The sequence below is a fragment of the Otolemur garnettii genome, unplaced genomic scaffold (genome assembly GCF_000181295.1).
Source record: "Otolemur garnettii isolate 467f Iridium unplaced genomic scaffold, OtoGar3 scaffold00212, whole genome shotgun sequence".
In the NCBI taxonomy this organism is placed as follows: Eukaryota; Metazoa; Chordata; class Mammalia; order Primates; family Galagidae; genus Otolemur; species Otolemur garnettii.
In genome coordinates, this window is record NW_003852607.1 from 516481 (window position 1) to 525841 (window position 9361).

Sequence of the window (9361 nt, forward strand, 5' to 3'; positions counted from 1 at the left end):
TAGGTTTTTGTAAAGACTGGTCATTTTATATAAGTGATTTGGACATCCACAGATCCTGGTGTCCGTGGGGGTCCTGGAACCAATTCTCCACGAATACCAAGGATATCATAGAGTGAGAGCCCAGGCAAATTCCAGCCAGGGCAAGGGACACAGCAAGTCAGGACCTTAAGTGAGCCTCCTCTGAGGCCCTCAAAGTTAACTCCTTTGCTGATTGTAAGACCATGTGAGATGACTTCCTGATTTTTCTCCACAGCTTTGCCATCTGTGTGTGTATCCCTTAAGAGTAACGTTTCTTTTAACTTTGTGTAAAATAGAATAGAGGGTTTCTTCTTCTACTTCTTATTTTTTGTGAGACACAGTCTCACTCTGTTACCCTTGGATGGAGTACCCTAGTGGTGGTGCCATAGCTCAGACCACTCTCACACTACTTGGCTCAAGAGATTCTCTTGCCTCAGCCTCCGAAGTAGCTGGGACCACAGGTGCCTACCGCAACACCCGGCTAGTTTCTATTTTTAGCAAAGACCAGGGTCTAGCTCTTGCTCAGGCTGGTCTCCAACTCCTGAGCTCAAGCAGAGTGCTGGGAGTACTGGCGTGAGCCACGGAGCCCAGCCTGTTAGTTTGTTTTTACATTTGGATGGCTCCCAGTTTGGGGCCACCAAACCCTTTCATCTTCTGTCTCTGACTCTGTTTCCCCTTCAGGCAGCGCCACGCGAGGGACCAAGAGGCTTACGGCTCCGGATCTAGAGCAGCCGGATGGGCGCGGCTGCTTCGGAGGTCCAAGGAGAAGATGAGTGAAGGCTTGCGGTCCCTGCAGCCCTGGGGCTGGACGCTGAAGAGGATAGGGGGTGCGGTAGGGTTGGGGCCTGTGTCCTGGGGGCAGGGTGGACCCTATGCCTAAGGGAGGAGGGGCTGGAGACTGGGACCCCTGAGTCCGAGAGAGGGGGGGCTGGGGGCCGCTGGGTTTCGGGGAGGAGGGTCTGGGGCCTGGTACCCTGAGTGTGAGGAAGGAGGGGTTGGAGACCAGGACCCCTGGGTCCGAAGAAGGAGGGAATGGGGTGGTCCCCTGGATCTAGGGAGGAGCGGCTGGGGTCTGAAGTCCGCGGCCGGCGTGGGCGGGGCTGGGCCCGCACCCAGGAAGGAACCGAGGCCTCTCTGCTGCCCCCTACAGGCCAGTTCGGCGCCGGCACCGAGTCCTACTTCTCCCTGCTGCGCTTCCTGCTCCTTCTCAACGTGCTGGCGTCTTTGCTTACCGCGTGCATGATTCTGCTGCCCACCTGGTTGGAAGGCGCTCCCCCAGGCCCTCCTGGACCTGGAACCTCGCCCTGCAACTCCTATAACCCCTACCCCCAGGGCCTGGTCACATTCCCCACCCAGCTGTTCAACTTGCTCTCAGGAGAAGTAGGTGCCTGGTTCTCCAGGAAATTCCCCACCCACGTTTGCTGTCCTCATTGACCTGCCCTTGAACCCGCTTCCTCCCAGCCCCACGGTGACCCTTACTCCACCTTTGCCTCCCCAGGGTTACTTGGAATGGTCTCCTCTCTTCTATGGCTTCTACCCGCCCCGCCCACGCCTGGCAATCACCTACCTGTGCTCAGTCTTTGTCATTGGTCTTATCTACCTCCTGCTCATTTTGCATCGGTTAGTGTCAGTGAAACCTCAGGCCCCCTGACCCACTGGGTAGGGTGGGAATGGAGCAAGTAGTAGAAGCGCTCTCTCCCAAAGAATTTTTTTTTTTTTGGCAGTTTTTGGCCGGGGCGGGGTTTGAACACACCACCTCCAGCATATGGGGTCGTGCCCCACTCCTTTGAGCCCCAGGGACTGCCCTCTGCCAAAGAATCTTGAGTGGCCCTTTCCTCCATTTGAGTTAAAATCAATTTTTAAAATATTTCTTATGTGCTGAAGGCAGGGATGCAAGAACTTTTTCTCACTCTTGTAGTTTAGAGTCTATTGGAGAATGTAAGATATTAAGCAAGCAGGCACGGACACTAATTGCTTGCATTTTGAGATAGACTCTCACTTTGTCACTCTCTGTAGAGTACTGTAACGTCATAGCTCACAGCAACCTCTAACTCTTGGGCTCAAGCAATTCTCTTGCCTCAGCCTTCCAAGTAGCTGGTACTATAGGTACGCACCACAACATCTGGCTATTTTTAGAGACGGGGTCTCGCTCTGGCTCAGGCTGGTCTCAAACCTGTGAGCTCAAGCAATCCACCTGCCTTGGCCTTCCAGAGTGCTAGGATTACAGTTATGAACCAACGCGCTTGTCCCTATTGCTTATTTTCTGATGCAGTGAAGTGCTATGTAGGAAACACATCAGATAGGGGGCACTGATTCTTCCATTCATGTGACGTATTTATTGAGTTCTTACTGTGCTCCAGGCACTGACCTAAGCCAATAGAATAAGGCAGTGGGCAAAACAGATGGGAAGAACAGATAAACAAAAAACAATCTTGCCTTGGTAGTGCTTGCAGGCAGTAATTCTGCAGCATGTTGAAGCTGCTTGGGGCTTTGGTGTGTGTGTGGGGGGGGGAGGAGTCAGCAGAGGTGCCTGGGGAAGGTGGCTGTGTTAAGTGGAGGTCTAGGGAAGCTCATTGAGAACATGATATTTAAGCAAAGACATTGGGAAGGTGAAAGGTTCAGCTAAGCAAATACTTGAGAAAAGAGCATTCCCTTCAATACTGGAGTCCCCTCTGAAGGAGGCAGAGGGTATAGCCAGAGCAAGGCAGGAGCAAGCCCTGTGTGTCTGACAAGCACAAGTAGGGATGGAGTGGAGGCGGGAGGGAGAGTAGTAGGAAATGGAAAATGGGGGCCACATCATGTAGGGCTTTGTCAGCCAATGTAAAGATTTTGGCTTCTTTATGAAAGAGATAGTCATTGCAAGTCCTCCAGCAACAGATCATCCAGTCCTGATTTAGGCTGTCAAATCCTTCTATGGATTCGAGGAAAGGGGAGGAAGAGAAGAGAAGGAGAAAGAGAAGAGGAGAGAGGTAGGGAGAGAGTTGAAGGGATGAGCAAGGCAATCGTAGGTAGTATAGATAAGTTATTGCAGTAATTCAAGTGAGGGACTATGGTGGCTTGGACTGGGTAAGGGTAATCAATTTTGGATTTAGTTTTCATTTTAAAAAGTGTCACAAGCATCCAGAAGAAGTATACAGATAAAAGAGTAGATAGAGCTTGTTAGGTTCACACCCATATAAAGAAGTAGAATAGGCTTGGCGCCTGTGGCTCAAGTGGCTAAGGCACCAGCCACATACACCTAAGGTGGCAGGTGCGAATCCAGCCTGGGCCCGCCAAACAACAATGATGACTGTAACCAGAAAATAGCCAGGTTTTGTGGCAAGCGCCTGTGGTCCCAGCTACTTGGAAGGTGGAGGCAGGAGACTCTCTTGAGCCCAGGAGTTGGAGGTTGCTGTGAGCTGTGATGCCACAGCACTCTACCCAGGGTGACAGATTGAGGCTGTGTCTCAAAAAAAAAAAAAAAAAAAAAAGAAGTAGAATACTACCACTTTCTATCTATCTCCACTACCTCCTCTAGATCTCTGTCCTCCTTCTTTTGCAGTCTCTGTGTCTCCCAAGAGCCACTGTCCCCATTACTCTGGGTTCCCGCCTTTTTCTCTTTAGAGCTCTGTCCCTATCTCCTAGGTTTCTGTTTGGGATGTCTACTCCCCAGGTCTGTCTTTGAATCTCTGTCGGCCTCGGCCTCCAAAGGCTGTGTGTGTCTCCACCTCTTTGACTTTTTTCCTCAGGTATCAGCTCACCAAATGCCAAAGGCCTTAGGGTTCCTTTTCCCTGTTTGTCCATAAGAGGGGTGTCGCCCCATCGCTGGCTCATGGCTGTCCTTCCACACACACCCATTCTCCCGGTTTTCCCTCTCAGCTCAGTGTACGGGCTGAAGCAGACACTGTTGGCCGAATCGGGGGCTCTGACCAACTACAGCTACCAGGTGTTCTCAGCCTGGGACTTTGGCCTTTGCGGGGACGTCCACGTGCGACTGCGCCAGCGCATCCTCCTGTATGAGTTGCAGGTGCATTTGGGGGCAGATTCTATAGCTGCAGAGGGGCCGGATATGACCAAGCTGGAGGACTGCGTGGGGCTTTGTGCAGCGACAGAGCTTTCGGGGAGACTCTGGGCGGAGAGAGGCGGGTCTTGCGGGGGGGATGAAAAGGTTGAGAGGAGGCCTTGATAGAGTCCATGGGTGCGGAAAAAAGTAAGCACCTAGAAAAGGGCGTGGCCTAAATTGCCTTGGTTCAAAGTTAAGCAATGGGCTGGCCCATAAAAGGGCGGGACTTGGTACAGCTGAGCTGGAACTTCAGGCTTAAAGTGAAATGTACGGCTGGGTCAGGGGCCGAGTAACAAAGGGGCGTGCCTTGGGTGATAGGCGTGGCCTAGGGGCTTGGTGGGCTGATTGGCTGCCGGGGGAGGTGGGGCGTAGGGGTGATGGCTAGGCCTCTGAGGGGCGGGGTCTAGGGTGCTGGGCGGAGCCGTAAAGAAGTACGAGTCTCGGGGCCTCCGAGATTGTGGAACAAGGACTACAGCGGTCCTTAGCGGGTGGAGTGAGGGCTACATCAGTTTAAGTTAAGGAGGAACTCTGGAGAGGTCCAAAACTGGGGGAATGGAGCTCAAGTGGACGTCTCTTCTGGCTTCAGGTGGAGCTGGAGGAAGCAGACGTGAGGCGCCGAGCTGCAGTGCGGACTCTGGGCCAGAAAGTCAAGATTTGGTTGGTGCGGGCGCTGCTCAACTTGCTGGTGGTCGCGCTCCTGGGGGCAGCCTTCTATGGCGTCTACTGGGCGACAGGATACGCCGTGAAGCTGCAGGTGCGGAGAGTCTTGGAAGACGATGGTCTGGGGGGTGTGTGTGTGTGTGTGTGTGTGTCTTGAAACCTATATTTCCAAGGAGGGAGGGAGGGGATGGAAGTCTAGGATTCCTGAAATCCTAGGAAGTATGGGGTTGTCTAAGACCCTGGACTTCGGGTGCCTGAAGGAAGTAGAGGCAGGAGCAGGACCTTAAGCATAGCTTCTCCAGGATCCCGGAGACTCTTCTCTTGCTTTATCCTTCCTCCCAGGAGAAGACCGTTGTCCAGAACATACCACTGTTAAGGCTGGGGGTGAATTACCTTCCGTCCATCTTCATCTCTGTGGTCAACTTTGTGCTCCCGCCCGTGTTCGCCGTCATTGCCCCCCTGGAGGGCTATACTCGGAGCCGCCAGATCGTTTTTATTTTGCTCAGGTTCTAGCCTCATGGGGCAGGCTGGGGATGATTTGGGAGGGGTAGGGGAGGCGGGCCAGGAATGCTGGTTTTGGTAAATAAGATATGGGAATCCAGCTTGCACACCTGTAGCACAGTGGTTACAGCTCTAGCCACATGCATTGAGGGTGGTGGGTTCGAACCCAGCCCGAGAAGGCTAAACAATGGCAACTGCAACCAAAAAATAGCCGGGCGTTGTGGTGGGCGCCTGTAGTCCCAGCTACTCAGGAGGCTGAGGCAAGAGAATCGCTTAAGCCCAGGAGTTAGCTGTGACACCATAGCCCTCTACCCAGGGCAACAGAGTGAGACTCTGTCTCAAAAAAAAAAAAAAAAAAAAGACATGGAAATCCTGCAGAAATGGGATCTAAGAGGTTGTGTCTTCAAATCCTGACTCAGCCACTGAGCCTCAGTTTCTTCATCTGTGAAATGGGGAGGATCATGAGTTCCACAAAGGAGGGAACTGGCAAGTGATGGGTACAGAGTCAGTGCTGACTCCTCTTCCTCTGCCTTCTCCTTGGCAGGACTGTGTTTCTCCGTCTCACCTCCTTGGTGGTCCTGCTCTTCTCCCTCTGGAATCAGATTACCTGTGGGGGCGATGGCCAGGATGAAGAGTGCAAAACTTGTGGCTACAATTACAAAGAGCTTCCGGTAAGAACAGTGTGTTAGTGTGTTTAGAAATCCTGAGTTCTGAGTTGGGACAATACAGAGCCCCAAATCCTGTGTCCCTGATGGAAAAATTTAGCTGGGTGGGTCCCAACTCCTGGCTTAGGAAGAAAGAGAAGCTAGGGTGCTGGAACACCCTTCTGGAAGTATGAATGCTTGAAAAACAAGGACCCCCTTCCCCCAAGAAAGTATTAATAGATCCCATTGGCTTGTTATCTGGAGGCTCCGACGCCTAAGCCTCCAGGTCCTGAGGTCTTTCCGACCTGTTTTTTGTTTTTTTTTTTTTGAGTCAGAGTCTCAAGATGTCGCCCTGGACAGAGTGCTGTTGCGTCATAGCTCACAGCAACCTCCAAGTCTTGGTCTCAAGCGATCCTCTTGCCTCAGTTTTTCTATTTTTAGTACAGATGGGGTCTCACTTTTGCTCAGGCTGGTCTCGTACTCGTGAGCTCAAGCAATCCACCTGCCTTGGCCTCCCAGAGTGTTAGGATTACAGGCGTGAGCCACCGCGCCCGGCCCCGACCTATTTCTTTCTTTTTCAGTGCTGGGAGACTCGGCTTGGCCAAGAGATGTACAAGCTTCTGCTTTTTGACCTGCTGACTAGCTTGGCAGTAATGCTGCTCATCCAGTTTCCTCGAAAGTGAGAGTCCCGCCCCTCATTGTGGTCCCTTTCCTATTGGAACAGGCCTCACCGTTTTGAGCAGTTCTCTTCCTTTTAATCCTGCCCTTTTCTCCTACTACCGCCTCTGACTGGTCCCTTTCCTTGACCCAGGTCCGCGAACCCCGCCCGCTATCTGTTTTAGGGGGTTACTTTTTCTGACTCTACCCCTACCGCAGCGATCCCTCGGGGCCCATCTCGTCCTCAGGCCCCGCCCTCTGGACCCACCCCCTCCACCTCCTTGTAGAATCTTGAAAACCCCGCCCCCTCATCTCCTTCGCGATTGGTGAGCGGGACAGTGGAGGCGGGGAAACTCGGGCGGGCTCGCCCTTGACTAGGCCTGGCCCCGCCTTTCAGGCTCCTTTGCGGCTTCTGTCCTGGGACGCTGGGTCGTCTGGCGGGGACCCAGGAGTTCCAGGTGCCTGACGAGGTGCTGGGGCTCATCTACGCACAGACGGTAGTCTGGGTGGGAAGTTTCTTCTGCCCTTTATTGCCCCTGCTTAACACAGCCAAGTTCCTGCTGCTTTTCTACCTGAAGAAGGTGAGGCAGGGGGGTGGGTGGAACCCTCGGGTCTTGGAGGAGGATGATGCTGGGGGCCTGGACTGCTAGGTCCTAAGGAGGAGCCTGGAGGACAGACTTCTGGATCTGGGAGGAGGGGGTCTGTCTAAGGCATCTTGGCTTGTAGATCTCAGAGATGGGGAGATCTACATCTCAGTAATCTCTCTGAATGAGCAGGGGGCCCAGACTCCCAGATTGGGAAAAAAGGAGAGGCAAGGGACTCAGATTCTTGCGTCTTGGACTTCCTTTTTCCTCCTTTTCCCCTGACAGCTCACCCTCTTCTCCACCTGCTCCCCGGCCTCCCGCAACTTCCGGGCTTCCACAGTGAATTTCTTTTTCCCTTTGGTCCTTCTTTTGGGTTTGGCCATTTCTGCTGTTCCCGTGCTTTACAGCATCTTCCTGTAAGTGTGAGAGGCTCCTGCCTCTCTCTGTCCTACCCTCATTCTGTGTTCAATTCCTGGCCCTGCCTGAGCCCAGCCCCCAGCCCAGCCCATCTCTGACTTCAGGATCCCACCTTCTAAGCCGTGTGGTCCATTTCGGGGTCAGTCATCCATCTGGGCCCAGATCCCAGAATCTATTTCCAGCCTCCCTCAGACCGCCCAGAACTTTTTCTTCTTCCTGGGAACCCAGGCTTTTGCTGTGCCCCTTCTGCTGATCTCCAGGTGAGATGGCCCAGACTTCTGAGTTTGAATGTGTGTGATCTGGGGGGCCCGCCACCTATGCCCAAGTGAGGAGGGGTTTGGGGTGGGGAGACCTGGGAACTCCTGGGTCTGAGAGAGGAGAGCAGCTGGGGCATGGACTTCTGGTCCAAAGGAGGAAGAGGGTGGGAATAAGAACTCCTGGGTCTGATGGAAGTAGGAGTGAGCTGGGGTACTGAACTCCTTGAATCTGAAAGAGGAGGGATTTTAGGGGTCCACAGCCCTGGTTTCTAAGGAGTCATGCGTTGAAGATAATCGAAGAGCATTTCATAGTTGGCTTCCATTCCTCCTCCGCTAGCATCCTGATGGCATATACTGTGGCTCTGGCCAACTCCTATGGACGCCTCATCTCTGAGCTTAAACGTCAGATAGAGACGGTGAGCCAGGCCGGGTCCTAAGAAGCAGGACATGGGAAGGTAAGTGGGGAAGAGAAATTATTTCTCACACCAACCTCTCTTTACCTCATTACCTCAGGAGTCGCAGAATAAAGTCTTCCTGGCACAGCGCGCTGTGGCACTGAGCTCAACCAACAGGACTCTTTGATCTCCCCAGCCTGGCTCAGGATCACGTTCACTTTCAGACCCCAGACCTGCCTCCGTACCCTTTGTAAACCTCGATTACGTCATCTAGAAATTATAATTGGAGAAGACTCCACGCCCTTGCAGCCCTGGGATCCAGAGCTTAACAGGGTCCCTCGCCACCAAGTCTCTGCCTCTCTAGTAAACCTCCTCTTTTGGACTAATAAATACAGTCACATTGCCGAGCGGTCTTTGAAATCAGCGTGCTGAAGGCGGGGGCAGGACTTCATCTGAGCATGACCAGCTGGAGCACTCTTTAGTGAGAATACCTCACTGGCGTGCCAGCCAGTTGACAGCCGGGTTTAGTAGCATTAGGGGCGGAGCCACTCGTGGTTGACTCAGGATTGAGACGAGAGGCCGTCACAGGACTATACCTTGCGCCGAACGTCCGTGATTTGCTATGATGGAGAGCATCTGAGCCAATCGCCTGTCGCTACAGACCCAAGGGGCGTGCTAATTGGCCCGGGACTAATCTGTGGCCGAGGCAGAGACAACCAGGGAACATACTCTCGCCAATCGGAAGTGCTAGGAGGCGGGCGTGCCAGTCCGTGAACAGATAGGACGCCATGAATATTTTGCCCAAGAAGAGTTGGCATGTCCGGAACAAGGACAATGTCGCCCGTGTACGCCGTGATGAGGCCCGGGCCCGGGAGGAGGAGAAGGAGCGTGAGCGGAGAGTGCTGCTCGCTGAGCAAGAGGTAAGCTCCGTGGAGGGCCGGGCGGAACTCCTGAGGGCAACCAAGCGCGCAGGCGCTGCGCGTAGAAGCCGGAAGTGGAGGCTTGCACAGACGCAGTGCGCTCCGTGTGTCCAAGTGCCGGGTTAGGATCCTACTTTGGGGAACATTTGCCTGCTAACCAGTGACAACCTCCACGGACCCTCCCTTGTCTTTTTTTTTTTTTTTTTTGAGATTCATGCTTTATGTGCACCTCTAAATTTCAAGACCCTCTTTAATTTGTGTTTCAT

General features: G+C 53.3%; 2 protein-coding genes across 4 annotated transcripts in view; both read left to right on the plus strand.

Annotated features, from left to right (window-relative positions):
* TMC4 (transmembrane channel like 4) overlaps positions 1 to 8580 on the plus strand; it is a 10907-nt gene extending 2327 nt beyond the window's left edge. Inside the window, exons 3-15 of one of the 3 annotated variants that reach the window (XM_003801595.3) lie at positions 700 to 845; positions 1169 to 1398; positions 1517 to 1638; positions 3877 to 4024; positions 4647 to 4814; positions 5063 to 5226; positions 5766 to 5892; positions 6447 to 6544; positions 6920 to 7103; positions 7392 to 7522; positions 7628 to 7783; positions 8118 to 8196; positions 8294 to 8580. In XM_003801595.3, coding sequence (XP_003801643.1) covers positions 700 to 845; positions 1169 to 1398; positions 1517 to 1638; positions 3877 to 4024; positions 4647 to 4814; positions 5063 to 5226; positions 5766 to 5892; positions 6447 to 6544; positions 6920 to 7103; positions 7392 to 7522; positions 7628 to 7783; positions 8118 to 8196; positions 8294 to 8362 — 1822 coding nt within the window. In that variant the 3' untranslated portion in view covers positions 8363 to 8580. The remainder of the gene's footprint in view (positions 1 to 699; positions 846 to 1168; positions 1399 to 1516; positions 1639 to 3876; positions 4025 to 4646; positions 4815 to 5062; positions 5227 to 5765; positions 5893 to 6446; positions 6545 to 6919; positions 7104 to 7391; positions 7523 to 7627; positions 7784 to 8117; positions 8197 to 8293) is intronic. The other 2 variants (XR_002771039.1, XM_023507967.1) reach the window with 2 other exon arrangements.
* A 129-nt stretch (positions 8581 to 8709) lies between these two features.
* Positions 8710 to 9361, plus strand: part of LENG1 (leukocyte receptor cluster member 1) — a 4134-nt gene continuing 3482 nt past the window's right edge. Inside the window, exon 1 of the mRNA XM_003801576.3 lies at positions 8710 to 9095. Coding sequence (XP_003801624.1) covers positions 8964 to 9095 — 132 coding nt within the window. The 5' untranslated portion in view covers positions 8710 to 8963. The remainder of the gene's footprint in view (positions 9096 to 9361) is intronic.